The sequence below is a fragment of the Doryrhamphus excisus genome, chromosome 6, assembly GCF_030265055.1.
Source record: "Doryrhamphus excisus isolate RoL2022-K1 chromosome 6, RoL_Dexc_1.0, whole genome shotgun sequence".
In the NCBI taxonomy this organism is placed as follows: domain Eukaryota; kingdom Metazoa; phylum Chordata; class Actinopteri; order Syngnathiformes; family Syngnathidae; genus Doryrhamphus; species Doryrhamphus excisus.
Genome location: NC_080471.1, coordinates 4,834,594 through 4,851,739, shown reverse-complemented (window position 1 = coordinate 4,851,739; position 17,146 = coordinate 4,834,594). Strand labels below are relative to the sequence as shown.

General features: G+C 40.6%; 1 protein-coding gene across 2 annotated transcripts in view; it reads right to left on the bottom strand.

Annotated features, from left to right (window-relative positions):
* Positions 1 to 5,761: 5,761 nt before the first annotated feature.
* The window catches only part of glra4a (glycine receptor, alpha 4a), a 53,875-nt gene continuing 42,490 nt past the window's right edge, over positions 5,762 to 17,146 (bottom strand). The window contains exons 6-10 of one of the 2 annotated variants that reach the window (XM_058076008.1): positions 16,783 to 16,920; positions 15,988 to 16,202; positions 11,113 to 11,262; positions 8,952 to 9,062; positions 5,762 to 6,537 (exon numbers count right to left, since the gene is read on the bottom strand). In XM_058076008.1, coding sequence (XP_057931991.1) covers positions 6,247 to 6,537; positions 8,952 to 9,062; positions 11,113 to 11,262; positions 15,988 to 16,202; positions 16,783 to 16,920 — 905 coding nt within the window. In that variant the 3' untranslated portion in view covers positions 5,762 to 6,246. The remainder of the gene's footprint in view (positions 6,538 to 8,951; positions 9,063 to 11,112; positions 11,263 to 15,987; positions 16,203 to 16,782; positions 16,921 to 17,146) is intronic. The other variant, XM_058076009.1, reaches the window with a different exon arrangement.

Below are 17,146 nucleotides of genomic sequence, written 5' to 3'. Positions count from 1 at the left end.
TGCAGCAATGAGTGCAAGCCTGCGGGTGCGTATGCATGGAGCACGGGAAGGTGGGATTGCTGTCATGGGATCGGAGATGCCGTGTTACCATGGTGATGCTGTTCATAAAATCCAACATGTTTTTTTTTGTGTGTAAGCTCTTTGAAATTCAACATTTTCTTGCTTACACTTGTACTTTGTATCTATTAAGGTCAAAGGGGGGGGTGTCAAAACATATAAACAGAATGCTTGGAGTTGGTATTCCTTGTGGGGGAAGGTGTTTGAAAGAACTTGTTCTGGCTTCTACTGCCTGGTACATCATCATGAGAGAATAACATGACTCAATAACCTGCTCCCCTCTGGCCTCTTTTATGATTTTCAACATAGAGCACAGCAATAAAGCAACATCATCCATATTATTTGTTTTCATGCGGAAGCAGGAGACAGTAAACGTGCTTTTGGACGCAACCTGAAGACCAAGATGCTTTTCTTCATATGTTCCATGTTCATAATTCAGAGTTTTTAAAGGATTCTTTAACATTAACAAAACAGCTCAACGGGTCTGTTTTGCTGCCACGTTATGAATAAAAGCTTGACTGATGCAAAGGAAACGTATCCTTCCTCCTGAGGAACGATCCTCTATTTTCCTTATGATACATATGACATGTGATGTTACGACTTAATTCTTGCAAATTTATGACTACTTTTCTTGTAATATTACTACATGTTTTCTTTCGTAATTTTACGACTTTATTCTTGTAAATGTATGCGTTTTTTTCTTGTAATATTACTACATTTTTTCTTTTGTAAATTTACGACTTTATTCTTGTAAATTCATGAGTTAATTTCTTGTAATATTACAAAATTTTGTCTTTCGTTAATTTACGACTTTATTTTTGTAAATTTAAGTTCTTTTCATGTAATATTACTGCATTTTTTTATTTCATAAATTTACAAATTTATTCTTGTAAATGTTTCTTGTAATATTACTACATTTTTTATTTAATAAATTTACAAATTTATTCTTGTAAATTCTTTTCTTTCGTAAATGTACGACTTTATTCTTGTAAATATATGCGTTCTTTTCTTGTAATATTACTAAATTTTTTCTTTCGTTAATTTACAACTTTATGACTTTATTCTTGTAAATTCATGAGTTTTTTTCTTGTAATATTACTACATTTTTTCTTTCATTAATTTATAAATTTATTCTTGTAAATTTATGTGTTCTTTTCTTGTAATATTACTACATTTTTTCTTTTGTAAATTTACGACTTTATTCTTGTAAATTTATGAGTTCTTTTCTTGTAATATTACTAATTTTTTTCTTTCGTTAATTTACGACTTTATTTTTGTAAATTTAAGAGTTCTTTTCATGTAATATTACTACATTTTTTTCTCTCATAAATGTACGACTTTATTCTTGTAAATATATGCGTTATTTTCTTGTAATATTACTACATTTTTTCTTTCGTTAATTTACAACTTTATGACTTTATTCTTGTAAATTCATGCGTTTTTTTTCTTGTAATATTACTACATTTTTTCTTTCATTAATTTACGAATTTATTCTTGTAAATTTATGTGTTCTTTTCTTGTAATATTACTACATTTTTTCTTTTGTAAATTTACTACAATATGCTTGTAAATGTATGCGTTTTTTTTCTTGTAATATTACTACATTTTTTCTTTTGTAAACTTACGACTTTATTTTTGTAAATTCATGCGTTTTTTTCTTGTAATATTACTACATTTTTTTTATTTCAAAAATTTAAAAATTTATTCTTGTAAATTTTTCTTGTAATATTACTACATTTTTTCTTTCGTAAACTTACGACTTTTTTCTCGAAATGTCACATTTCATTTTTCAAAGTGGCCCTAACTTGTAATGCTCTTTATGTTTGATGTTAATGTCAGCTTTATTGTTATGATGACATAATTCCTCATATCGGCACAATAGTTACCCCTCGTCTCAATGAAATTAATCATCAATTAATTCATCCTGGCCGTGTGATTGGCTGGCCACCAGTCCAGGGTGTACCCCGCCTCTCGCCCAAAGACAGCTGGGATAGGCTCCAGCAACCTTCGCAACCCTTGTGTGGATAAGCGGTAGAAAATGAATGAATGAATGAATGAATTCACCCTTAATGAGTGAATTCTATTCTGTCCATCTGTGGTGTAGCACTGACAGAAATGTCAAAGACGTAACTTGTAAATGTCCAAATGTAGTTTTATTATTTCCCTAATTCTCCCGAAATCCAACTATATAAATCGAATATAAATTACTACACGTTGAGAAGTAAACAAGAGACCGTGACACATTTTGCTGTGTGCAACAACATTTTCCGCGTGTTTCCATTCCTTCATGTGTGTAGCGTACCTTCTTTAATATATCACTGCCAAAGGGAGGCCATAACCCCCCCTGGCAAGCACATTTTCCTGCACATGTGTGAACATTTCGTTCCATTATATTATTCTACTTCCTATTGCCATTCACGATTGTCTTCCTTATGAAAGGGGGTGGGGGGGTGGGAGGGCTCTATTAAAAGCAAGCACTCAAAATGTCACGACATGAAACAATCCCGTAAAGGAGCGGCGTGTCATTTTATGTGCTGATGCGCGTGGAAGTGTAAGAGGCCGCCATCGATCGCTGGGGTCTTAAAGGCGGCTTTCAGAAAAGCTAGCATCAGCTTGGGCCGTGCCGCCGCATTGACATTCAGCTGGAACCAGGCGGTGCTGGAGGTTTATTTGCCCCCCCCCCCCCCCCCCCCCCCCCCCCCCAGGGAGAGGCCAAGGACATGGTTTGGACATGGTGACCCATAGCTGTTTACATCCAATCACATGACTCCCATCCATACCATCATCGTCTTATTCAAAGTAGCAGCGGAACAAGAATATTTAATGTCCACATTTGGCTCCGCTGGGGGGGGGGGGATCAGATGGTGATGTTTGAAGTCGGGGTGGATATTTCTTGAAGTCATCCCCCTCTCTGGGGGTTGGGGGGGGGGTGTAATGAAAGAAATCAAGCGAAATGCAAGCTGAGGTTATTGGAATCCATCAGTCATCTCTCAGTCCTCCAAGCAATCTGACGCTAACTTCCGGCAAAGGCAAGGGCGGCGGAAATGGAGGGGGGCCTAGGAAGTGGTCACGGTTGGGTGGATTTAGAAAAGCCTCTTATATTGTCATAAATATGCCCTTGTGGTTATGATGACTGAAAGCAAAGCGTCTTTGGCTTTTGAGGATGTTAGATGTTTTTGGTAGCGTTTCGGTTCTTTCCTGTGTTTGAATGGATGCTGTTTTTGGTCAGAATGGATGCAGGCCATAGCTTTAATAAACAATAATAATACAGTAAACCTCGGATATACTGAACTCGGATATATCGGAAATTCGCTCACAACGGACAGATAAAAAAGAACCGTTTTTTCTGTAATGCATTTCCAATAAAAATTCATTGCATATATCGGATTTTTTATAACAGATTTCGCCTATTTCGGACAAAATCTCCAGTCCCGTTCCAATGCATTTCCATTAAATTTCCCTCGCATATATCGGATGGCCGCATCGTGGCGCTCCGATTTGCCGAATCGTGACAGGCCGCTATACGACGTCATTTGCAGCGTTTGCAGCGTTGCCTGCGCGTCCAGGTACATTGGAAACATAGTCAAGGAAGTGCCTTTTTATAACGGATAAAATCCGATTTACACATATACCGGATATAAATCCGATATATGCGTAAAACGGACATTTTCCGGTATACGCATATAACGGATTTCGCTTATATCGGACAAAACCAGTGGGAACAATTGAATCCGATATATCCGAGGTTTACTGTACTAATAATCATTCATTCATTTTGTACCGCATATCCTCATGAGGGTCGTGGGGGTGCTGGAGCCTATCACTAGTTAGAGAAGCAAATTTATTGTTTTTAGTGTATTTTATAGCTGATTTAATACGTGGGTCAAAACCCACCCGTTAACATAAGAGATGTTAACCAGGAAGCTAACACAAGAGGAAGGTTAATGGAGACCTCAATCTCATCATTTCATGATTGAAGTTGGAAAGCACCTTAAAGACGCCATGATAAGAGAGCGTCTAATGAAATAAGAAGATGTTATCAGGACTGTTTTCAGTGCTGTTGTCAATTAAGTCGCCAATTCCAATCGGTCCAAGAGGCTTGTTATCTTCTGGAGTTGATTTCAACTCTCTTAGGCCTAATTGAAGATAAGAGGATCAATAGGCTTTCTGGGGTGTTGGTTACAAGCCGCCGGCAAGCTGCCCATCACATGGTAAGCAAGGAAGCTCTCCAAGGGTAACAATCCTCAGGGAATGTCACGACAAACGTGTTTATTTGTGACTTCAGCTTTCTATCTTGTCGCCTTCAGCTGCCAACATGAACGACATGGCGAAAATGCTGGTAAGAAAAGAAAAGACACGGAACCTTTGTGGTCCCCGAGGAGTCACGTAGGAGCGGAAGGGGCGCCGGACTCTCTCAGGCCGCCTGTCGGAAATTCATTTTCATTAGCAGGGGAACATCAAGCCCATTGCAAAGTCATTAGCTGATAAAACAACACTCTGATTTCCCATTAAAAAAGTCATTTGTCGTCCCTCTCTGGTGACACCCAAGCCGCCCAACCCCCCCGGCCCCTTCCCTGCTTCATCCATACACAGCTCTTTAGCCAGCCAAGAGGGAAAGCAATGACAACTCTTATGCAATTTAGCCAATAAATATGTCCAAAATCCTCTATCAAGTACATTGCATTATCTTTGCAAGCCTTCAGGATTGAGCTTTCGCTTTCTATTTCAACCTGGATTTGAACCTGATGGGATCTACTAGAAGAAACCCAGACTGCTTTAGATGGTCTGCCTTTGCTCTGTTTGGTACAAACTCTGGTTCATTTTCTCCCCTAAGCACGTTTTCAGTAAAACCCTTTTTTAAATAGGGTTCCAGACACTGGTGTTGTTTAGTTGGAGTGAGAACCTAATCTGAATTCAATCCAAATCAACTGGCAAATGGTACAAGTACATGTCTAAACAGATGAGATCATTTACTGACTGTTGTTTAGTAGGCAAAAGAAGATAAAGATGTACCAGTAAAGGTCCTGTATGTTACTATTTTCACCCATTTTAACCAAGTCTTCAATGTCCCATTGTACCCAAATGTACCACAAAGCTTGCTATGAGGTACATATATGTATAAAATGATGAAATATGGCTAATATTTACTGTATGTTATTATAACTATACCTACTCACACCATATAAAATATAATATAAAATAAAAAAAATAATATAAATAAACAATATAAATAATAATATAATATAAATAAAAAATATATAAAATTATTTTTAAAGTTTATTAGAAGATGTGTCCCATGATGTGCATTGTTAGCTCCCTCATGCTAACTGTTTTTATTATCTTCAGAATGCACAGAATAGCAAAAAAAATGTGTGTTTTTTGAGCGGAATAAAAAGTGTTTTTCCTTTAAAGAACCCCCTTTTCTGATGTATTAATTATTGTTGCGTTGTTCCATTCACTTGTCGGTATACCGAACCTACTTCCTGTTTACAATCTGTGACCGATGAGAGAGGTTTGTGATGTATTTTGTTACGCTTGGACGTTTCCCCGAAAGAAGGGTAAAATGCACCGAGTTTACAATCACATCATTAGAAAAGAGAAACTAAAATATCAGCATCAAATCATTTGGTTTACCGGAAGAAAAGCATTTTATGTCATTTGTATTCAAAATGAATTGTGCTTTGTGTGGTTTCATGAACGGCTTTATTATAATTCTTACACACTGTCATATACTGTATGTATATAATCTCATTACAAGTAGGTCAAGTTTGCGAATATTTGTAAATAAATATCAAAGATCTTTTCCCTACACCTGCTTGTTTAACCAAAAGTGTAGAAAAAACCCATCGTTGTTTGAATTTTCTAAAACATTCAGTGATGAAAAGTGGAAATTCAAGTCTCATCCCGCCAGTCCCAACCTTGGAAGTCCTCACTCGATGACATGTCAGCGTCGTCAAGAATCCAGACGTTTGTGTCTCTGATTCAAACTTGAGGAGAGCGACCGCCAACGGGCGCGGTGCCATCCCTCAATCCCCTCAGATCAACTTTTAAAGGTTCTTTTTGGCTCGATAACCCGGCGACGCGTCCGAGCACAGCGTTTATTCCCGATCCCAGAGGAACATGCACCTCTTTGGCACATCTCCTCGCCACATGGGAGGCAGACCCGGCAACATCCAAAGAGGACGGCCTTTACAAATTGGCATGGATGTCCTCGTGTCGCAGCACTTTGTAGGTGACCCAGTAGAAGATGTTGAAGATGAGGAAGCTCAACGGGAAGACGGCTCTGGAGATGGTGTCGATGCGCTTGGCCCGGTCCACGAAGCGCTTGTGGAGGACCTCGCCGTCGCATACGGTGACCGGGGGCGGGGGTCCAAAGACAGTGGCCCCCTCCACGGCGGTGCCATCCTTAGACTGCAGGCTGTGGCCCAATCCGTAACCCCTGAAGTAAAATCCGCGGCTCTCCCTCACCAGCTCCTCCTCCTGTGGAGTCAAGCAGAGGGAAAACACGTTGGCCTTGCTGTCATCGTGGATTAAATCACAGAATTTCACGGCTTCCTCTTGTGAGCGCGGAATCTTTGGGCCGGCGTTGTGACTTCAGGCTCTGAAGCTATTTAGATACCACACAACAATTAGTCAGTAATTGCATGCACAAACCGACTTTATCTCCACAAATGTGACCTATTTCTCACTTTGGACTGCAATTCCTAATCTGGATAAGTGGAACTGACACATCCCGAGTCTGTGTGGACATCAATACCGAGTGGAGAGGCTAATTCCGTGATGAATTTGAATAAGAAAAGCTTAGTTTGGGTCGTAAATGACCACAGAAGGAGTCTGTTTTGCTGTTTTCTTACCACTGTGGTTCTTAAACTTTTCCAGCCACATGAGAAATATTATGCTTTGGTGCGTACCACCAGTGGTACTCAGACCACATTTTGAGAGCGATGGGTGAAAGACCATCATGGCCTACTGTACTGTACATTTAAAGACACATCGGATATGTCGTGATGTGCCATCAGCTGGTGGTGGAGGTCGGTTCCTTTGTTTCCTTGGTGGAATGACGTGATGTTTCAGTGGGCTTATTGGATTTCAGCACCTCTGCATTGTCCACGCTAGAAGCTGCTGGTGGAATTACCATGGCTCCTTTTTTCCTTGGCGTATGAAAGGAAGTGAAGAAGGCGAAGCTCCATAGTAACATTCCAGCGGCTGCTGGCTGCTTTTTGTGATCAGAATGTGATCGCAATGTTTGGAATGCTGTTAGAATACTGTAAGAATATTGGCAATGCGGTCTGAATATTTGGAATAAACTTCATTCTGATTGATTCTGATTCTCATTCATTCATTCATTTTCTACCGCTTTTTCTTCACGAGGGTCGCGGGGGTGCTGGAGCCTATCCCAGCTGTCTTCGGGTAAGAGGCCGGGTACACCCTGGACTGGTGGCCAGCCAATCCCAGGGCACATATAGACAAACAACCATTCCCACTCACATTCATACCTATGGACAATTTGGAGTGGCCAATTAACCTAGCATGTTTTTGGAATGTGGGAGGAAACCGGAGTACCCGGAGAAAACCCATGCATGCACGGGGAGAACATGCAAACGCCACACAGAGATGGCCGAGGGTGGAATTGAACCCTGGTCTCCTAGCTGTGAGGTCTGCGCGCTAACCACTCGACCACCGTGCCGCCTGATTCTGATTCTGATCATTCTAATTTCAAAACAAATTCCCCCCATAGAAGATAAAAAGTAATTGTATTCCTTCCGGCAAAGTTTACCACTCAATCATAAAACTAAAATAAAGTAAAACTAAATACTATTTGGGCTGCAGGGCGGCCGAGCGGTTAGCGTGCAGGCCTAGCTAGGAGACCTGAGAAATTGAGTTTCAGCAAACTATCCCTATACTTAACCAACAGTAAATCCTCAAAGAGGATGGGTGGTTAGCACACAGGCCTCACAGCTAAGAGATCCAAGTTCAATTCCACCCTCGGCCATCTCTGTGTGGAGTTTGCATGTTCTCCCCGTGCATGCGTGGGTTTTCTCCGGGTACTCCGGTTTCCTCCCACATTCCAAAAACATGCTAGGTTAATTGGCCACTCCAAATTGTCCATAGATATGAATGTGAGTGTGAATGGTTGTTTGTCTATATGTGCCCTGTGATTGGCTGGCCACCAGTCCAAGGTGTACCCCGCCTCTCGCCCGACCGAAGACAGTTGGGATAGGCTCCAGCACGCCACAGTGACCCTCGTGAGGATAAGCGGTAGAAAATGAATGAATGAATAATAATTATTTGAAGACTTAAAACAATCTGTTGATGCACGTCTCTGATCATTTGCATGCTAATGATTACCCATGATATTTTCAGATATATGCTTGGTAAAAAAAATTATTTGCAAATCTGATTCCATCCATCTTTGGTTCTATGGCTATCATTACCTTTGTTTTCTATTTTGTGCTGATGTTTTGCATGACATCACTAATGATGATCATTTCAATTCCCAAAATTGTTTGATTTTTCATGGGTATATTTATCCAGAAATATTGTGTGACATTTTGGTGCCATTTGACATTGGAGGTGCCACCGTATAACCAGAACGTCACTGGGCTGACCCCTGTTGAAACGGTATCTTTGCTGTTAGGAAGCTACTTCCTGGTTCATGAAGAAAATCCAAATTGATTCTGGAGGTGAAATCGTTTCCATCAAGCGGTAAATCTTCATTCAAACAGACAACACAGTGGGGATAAAACACACATTTGTAAAGTAAGGAAACGTAGAAGGATTATAGGGACATTGTGGGACTTGGACAAGGGTCAGATACTGAGGCTTGAACACTCATTGGGGTCAAAGGTGAAAGGGTCCACACAGGGTTCACACTTCTTTTTTTTTTTTTTTACCCTGATACAGGCGCTGCAGTGCTGCGTCACATTCCTGCAGGTGGAATCGCTAGTGGGAATGTCGTTCATGTTCCGTAACGACTCCACACTCCCATTCCGACAGGCGAGTTCCTCCATTGGGGGGAAAGCAAGACACACAGTTGGAATTATTCTCACCGCTCCTCCTTTATCGTTTCATATTAAATAAAACATTCTGATTTAAAAGTTTTGGGAACTTCATTAGTTCATTTGCTACCGGGGGGTGGGGGTGGGGGGGGGGTTCAATATGAGAAATAGCAGCATCGTGCCAGGAATTAATTGAATAAGATGCTTGTAGACAAAGGTGGTGCATTGTGGGTATTTAGGGAGGGTTATTTAAAGACTACAGTGGTGTGGAAAAGTATTTGCCCCTTCCTGATTTCTTATATATATTTTTTATATATTTGTTTGTTTCAGATTATCAAAGAAATGTAAATAATAGTCAATGACAACACAACTCAACACAAAATGCATTTTTTAAGGGAGAAAAAAAAATCCATGGCTGTGAGAAAAAGTGATCCTAGTAACTGGTTGGACCTCCCTTATCAGCAACAACGGCAATCAAGCGTTTGTGATGATTTGCAATGAGTATCTTAGAGCGAGGTGGAGGAACTTTCTGGAAAAATAGAGATGTTAAACAGTGGTTTTGGTCTTGGTCTTTTCCCAGTGTCTTTCTTGAGGTCTTTTGTGACCTCTTGCATGAGTACTCAAGGTCATTTTGGTTGGCCGATCACTCCTGGAAAAGTTCACCACTGTTCCATATTTTCACCATTTGTGGATAATGGCTCTCACTGTGGTTTGCTGGAGTCCCAAGGCTTTCGAAATGACTTTTTCCAGATTGACAGACTTAAATTCATCGCAGTTAAGTTATGTTTTAACAAGAGGGCAATCACTTTTTCCACACAGGTTTCCATGTAGGTTTGGATTGTTTCCCTCCCTTAATAATGTACATTTTTATTTAAAAACTGCATTTTGTATGCACTTGTGTTGTCATCAGCTAATATGAAAATTTTGTGATGATCTCCAACATTTAAAGGGGACCTATTATGCTCATTTTTCAGCCCATGAAGTTGTGGACTCCTGTAGAGCAGCTACACACAATAACCGGCACAGAAAGCTTTCTATTTCTTCCAGAATCTGCACCTATTCCATCTGTATTTCTTTAGATTTTGTGCTTCCTGCGAAAAGGTCAGTTTTAATTTATTCCACCCACCGCCTCCAGCCACGCCCACTCCAATGTGGTGCGTAGGAGGACTTCCGTTGCTGTGCTAGCTGCGAACCCAATAATATTGAGAAACTGATATCTATTACCATCTAACCAAAATAATGAAACAAAACGTAGAGCTGTGAAGCATAAAAGTGCATTGAAGTAAAATTACATGTTGAGTATGATTAATTTGTACTGCAGTGACATTGAAAGTACTCCCTAATGCTTTAGTTACAACATCATGTATTTTCTTCATCTCTAAACTAATGAAATCAACATTTATTCCGGTGTAGCACACAAACAAAATGTGATTTTCTGCACCTCAAATGCGACTTTTTAGTGTTCTGCACTCCTGGAATCCGTTTGCCAAGATAGCCATGTGAGGGTCGGAGTGAGGGGGCGCTTGATTATGTTACTAGCAAAGTCAATACAATGTGATCAAAACACAGCGTGGAAAATAAATGAGGTTTTTGAGTCAAGGCTAAAGGATTTTGATTGTTTTTGCTGCATGTACACCTAGCAACACACGGTCAAAGACGACCGCAGCGTATCCCACTGGGCATCCTCCTAATTGTTTACGCATCAGTCCGTGTCACTGAAGGGGTCAGAGGAGCCGCGGGGTCGTCCGGATGACTGTGTCAAATGTAATGTCAGAGGGAAAGGATCACCACGGCTATTCACAGGTCGGCGATTGCCATGGCAACCAGCTGCATTGAAAGAGCAGATCCTCGTAGATCCTCATCATGTGATATGACAGCCAGCTGTAGCGTAGTGATGCTGTCACTTCCTGGATATACTGCAGCCCCGCAATAATGGGAGGCATAAGTTAGGGAGCCTGACAAGGAACGCTGTGTGTGTGTGTTTTTTGTTTTTTTTTTACATTCTGCACTTTGTGACAGTCTGTTTTTCTTTTCAGGCCGCTTGATTTACACTCACGATTCTTTGCTGCCGCTGCCTTTTCCTCAGCCTGATGAACTCCTTGTGCTGCCTGGAGACAAAGTTGACCGCCGCGTACTCCAGCAGGGCGGCGAACACAAACAGAAGGCACACCGCCATCCAGATGTCGATGGCCTTCACGTAGGACACCTGGCAACACACAAGGTCAGGGGTGCGACTGTCAATAGGCGGATCGATAAGGTTGCCGGATCGAACCCGTTTTGGCTCACTCCTAGCGTGCCATGACGTACTGTACATGTTTAGCTTGGCCTAGAATTAGAATGAGTCAGTGGGATTGTGGGCGCTTGACACATAGCCATGAGACAGGTCACGGTTAAGGCTCGGGGGGAACCCAACCGCCCCGCCGTGCCCCTAGTCCCGGTCGCTCATGAGAGAGAAATGTCGTGACGCATCAGCAATGCCTGCTGAGCACGTGCTGAGAGGAGAAATCAGTCAAGTGAGCAGCAGTTTGCTGACTGTTGCGAACACAAAAAGTAAAACGGGGGGGGGAAAGGAAATGACACGCCACCGCTGTCAAAGTAAAAACCTTTTTCTCACTGTCAGGCATGAATTGTTTGAATTGAGATTCAAATGTTCCCATAAGAAATAGCTGGGGTGTTAACTGGCAGGAAGCAATAATTGCAACTTGAAAAAAACTTGCATAATGATTAGGAGTGCATGAGAAAGTGGAAAGGAAAACACAGCCTTTTTTGACTACATGGTCATTTATGAAGAAACTACTGTATATTGAACCACACAGCAGCGACAGAACCAATGTTGTAATAGCGCTAAGCTACTCAGATGATTTCATTGTAAACAACAGTACTGCGAGGGTGTAGTAACACACATGAGTTTTACACTAACAACTGAGTAGCAACATTATAAAGTGAATGTAGAGGTAGAAAAAGCTAATGAATGCTGACCACTCATGACACGATTTCAAAAAATGAAAAAGTACATCAGGTTGCCCACAGCCACCATTGTTAATACCAGTGCATTTTGACTGACAGACCCTGGTAGTTATTTGCTTTTGTAGAATATGCGCACCAAGTAACATTTGACATCATTACTGTCATACAAGTGTAAAAAGAAGTGGTGAGTGTCTTACATACTTGTTTTCCATTACTTGTATTCTTATGGTTTACTATACCAGATTGTACTGAGCAGCTAGGACAAAAATGTATGCTGCTTTCCGACAATAATAAGTTCAGTTTTCTGTTCTATGGTTATCATCACACACAGTGCTGTTACAGGGTATCCACAGTGCCTTAAAAAGTCTATAACCCAATAATTAGAGTCTAAAATTATGATCCTTTGAAAGATCTTTAGAACTCCACTTTTATCGAAAGCAACTGCATAAACTTCAGTTTTGCTGTTTGTTTTGATTTTAGAGGATGCTGACGCTATGATCTAGTGACCTAATAACTACAAAATGCAACTGAAGTACCCGTGCAGCCCGGTCAGAATTGTATGCGCCCTGCGATGTGTTTTTGTACTCCAATGCGAAAGCGCTATTTTTGCCAGTATGAATGTGAAATGGGTCTGAAATTATATTCACAATATTATTTAAAAAGTCTGCAATTTGATTTGCGGAAACCTGCAGAGACCCCGCCTTTGAGCCCACCTACTAGTACGGTATTGCAGCAAGTCAGTAAGCACCATTATTCACTGTAATTAATGGGGTTCTTTTATTTAAATGTTGATTTTAGGAAGACATCTCTACATAAAAGTTGAAGTCAAATAATCTGCTGAAATTGTCTTTCAACCTTAAGGATAAATTTAAAAAGTATAGAGCGAAGCTTTTTTGTTTTATGATACACTACTGTTGGAATAAAAGAGTGTTAGGCAGACTTCCAGCAGCGATGAACTGTAATGACATAGTTTGCTTGATACTAAAGGAAACAGGTGTCTCTGTCGTATTTGTCGGTCACCGCCCCTAATTACAGCTGATAGCACAACACCATCTGTCAGGACCATCAAGCACAAACTAATCAAATTGTTGTTTATTTTATATATCAAACTTAGTCGTCAGTCCCAAAATGCGAGGACTTGTACTGTCTGTGCAAGGACACCGGTAGTACTTTATGTACTGTGAAGCAGGTAACAATCAGCATGGATTATGTGGGTTGAATAATGGATTCTAGCATTGTGGTGTCCTAAAATCAGCAATGCAGCACATTAACTTTGCAGTTGTGGATCTGGAGTCCAGTGTGTTCTCTGAAATGGAACACCCTACACCTTGGACAGTTACCAATTCAACTAGAAAAACCAAAAAAATCTTAAAGTAAAACATAGCATAGCATAGCATGGCATAGCATAACAAAGCATAACATAACCTAACCTAACATAACATAGCATAGCATAGCATAACATAGCATAGCACATCATAGCATAGCATAGCATAACATAATCTAACATAGCATAGCATAGCATAGCATAGCATAACAACATAACATAACATAATATAGCATAGCAAAGCATAACAAAGCATAACATAGCATAGCATAGCATAACATAACCTAACATAACATAGCACAGCATATCATAGCATAGCATAGCATAGCATAGCAGAACAAAGCATAACATAACCTAACATAACATAGCATAGCATAACATAGCATAGCACATCATAGCATGGCATAGCATAACATAATCTAACATAACATAACATAACATAGCATAGCATAGCATAGCATAGCATAGCATAGCATAGCATAACAATATAACATAACATAACATAGCATAGCATAGCATAGCAAAGCAAAGCATAACAAAGCATAACATAACATAGCATAACAAAGCATAACATAACCTAACATAACATAGCACAGCATATCATATCATAGCATAGCATAGCATAGCATAGCATAGTATAACAAAGCATAACATAACCTAACATAACATAGCACCGCATATCATAGCATAGTATAGCATAGCATAGCATAGCATAGCATAACAAAGCATAACATAACCTAACATAACATAGCATAGCATAGCATAGCATAGCATAGCATAGCATAGCATAGCATAGCATAGCATAGCATAGCATAGCTTAGCATAGCTTAGCATAGCATAGCATAGCATAGCATAGTGTAACATAACATCTTGCATTTTCCATCATGTGATGGAAAATGATTGTCTTGTGTCCAGGCTGCTCAGTCCATGGCTACCTATGATGTACAGCAGGGGTGCTCATTAAGTCGATCGCGATCTACCGGTCGATCGCGGAGGTGGTACTGGTCGATCGTGGCGTGACATTAAAAAATATCATCCTAGCATCAATGCCGTCACTTGATTGATATACAGGGCAGCCATTCAGATGACAACTGAATGTTGCCCTTCGGGCGACCAATCAAATCAAACAACGTCTCTAAGTGCAGCAGAACTTACGATGTCAGCCTATCATCCATCCCCATTACTTGATTGACATACAGGACAACCAGTCAGATGACAACTGAACTTTGACCTTTAGGTCACCGCTCATGCGTAAACAACGATGCAAAGTGCTAAGCTAGTCGGCGAATTGCGTCAGATTTTAAGCCCTCGCTAAAGTTTATGGTCACTAAAATGAGTGAAGTAGCTGGACCAAGTAAAAAGGCAAAAACATATCACTTCCATACGGAATGGGAGGTGGACTTTTTTTTCACAATGTCTTTTTCGAAGTGCGTTTGCCTGGCTAACCTGGCTATCCTGGCTAACCTGGCTATCAGCAGCTACTGTCCGGACTATGCATCCCTGGCTGGTTCAATTCAGTGCAAGTCATCAAAGTAAACTCAGGTAATTACAAAAAATGTTAATAGTTAATTATGTGTGTTTTGCAATATTGGCTCATTTGGTTATGTAAGGTACATCAACATACATTGTACGTACAAATAATCCTCAATACATTTGAAAATAAATAGATGTTTTGCATTTTTGTAGTGGGTAGATCATTTTGACTCGGTCATTTTAAAAGTAGCTCGCATGCTGAAAAAGTGTGAGCACCCCTGATGTACAGTATAATGCCTATGAGGGATGTAACCATTCATCCATACATCGATTTATGTTCCCACAATCCAAGAACATCAATCTGTGCCCAGGAAATTTTCCATTCTGGATGACGTGTATTGATCTAACAGGTAACTAATCGATGGAAGCGATATGTTGAAAAAAAGCACTGGATTTTAACATGGTAGGCTTTGGATAGATGTGTGTTTCTAGCATTAAACTAGTGTGGTTGGATTTGGGCCCACGGATCCCGTTCCAAGGGTTACCAAGTGTGACCAAGTGTGACCAAGTGTGACCAAGCGCACTACAGTGAATCAGGGACAGTTGTGGTTACCATGAGAAATACCCTGGCCGCTATTTCTTCATTATGTGTCTTCAGCGTAGCAATGGTACCCCATGAGGCAGAAATTCTGTTGCTATGGTTACCTGCTGCATTCACATTGCCTAAAACACATTGATCTTCTAACCAATCATGTGAAACTCGTGTTTTTCTTTCCTAATGACAAAGAAAAACCCAAACAAACTGACTTTGTTGAGAGTACTGTATGACCTCACTATGTCCTCACCTCACTTGGGACTCGTCGTTGTCATATTTGTCCCCGGTCCTTGTCCTACATTCTGTCTCATGCAAAGTCATTATTTCATCACCCAAATAAGCTCATCCCAGGACATCCCATTCCGGAGTGTCCACTTCTGATGTCTTTGCAAGACTTTGGAAGACAAGGACGGTAAATCCCTTTCTGATTAATCAAATCTGAACTTCATTTTAAGAAAAGAGCTGCATGGTGGTGGAGTGGTCAGCGTGCATGCCACACAGCTTAGATACCCTTTTTCGATTCAAACTGCATTTTTCTTCTCATAAGCCTCATACACAATATGTCGATTTACCTTTGGCAGCGAGGCCCGAGACCCGGAGCTCTGTGTGGTCATGGTGAGCACGGTGGTGATGCCCAGACCTACTCTGGCGGGGGCGGCGTCCATGTTGATCCAGAAAGACACCCAGGAGAGGATGACGATGAGGAGCGATGGGATGTACATCTGGATTAGGTAGTAGCCCATCTGACGCTCCAGGTGGAACTTCACCTCAATGCAGGTGAATTTACCTGAGGCGAACATCACACACACACACACACACACACACACACACACACACACACACACACACACACACACACACGTATTATCTTTGTTAGGCTGTTAAATCAACCAAACAAGAACTTAGAATAATGTAAATACTGCAAAGAATGCTTCTATATGAGTTAATTGCTGAGTCTCTTATAGTCGAAAAAAAAAGCAAATAAAATTGTCATTAACTGTGTTATTATTAATAATAATTAATAATAATAATAATAATAATAGTAATAATAATAATAATAATGTCCACAAACATTACTCCGCAAAAAACTGCATAGCTTCTGTCTACTACAAACACAACATACAATTTCCCACAAATTTAGCAACTGTTAATGTTTGCAAATATTTATTACATTGAAATTGAACATTTTCACTTCTCCACAAATGTAATAAATCTCTGCAGACGTGATAATTATTCAATTTGTGGGAAATCGCGTGTTACGTTTGTAGTAGTAAAGTATTATATTTACAGGATTATTACATCACACATCCTCTCTCTTCACCTGCATCCAATGAACACCCCGTTCACTTTGCAATGAACTTGTGTACCTGTGTTGTAATATTTGGTGCAATCGCCCAAATCCATCTCGTCTTTGAGCACAAACTGCGGCAGTGTGAGGTCGTCGGCCACTTGTACGGGTTTTTCAGAGAGCCACTCGAAGATGAGGTCATTCATAGTGTAGCCAACTGTGGAATAAGCGAGAAAGACCCGATTCAATTCATGGACAGATACTGAATTATTATGTGCTGCACGGTGGGCGAGTGGTTAGCGTGCAGAGCTCAGAGCTAGGAGACTAGGGTTCAATTCCACCCTCGGCCATCTCTGTGTGGAGTTTGCATGTTCTCCCCGTGCATGCGTGGGTTTTCTCCGGGTACTCCGGTTTCCTCCCACATTCCAAAAACATGCTAGGTT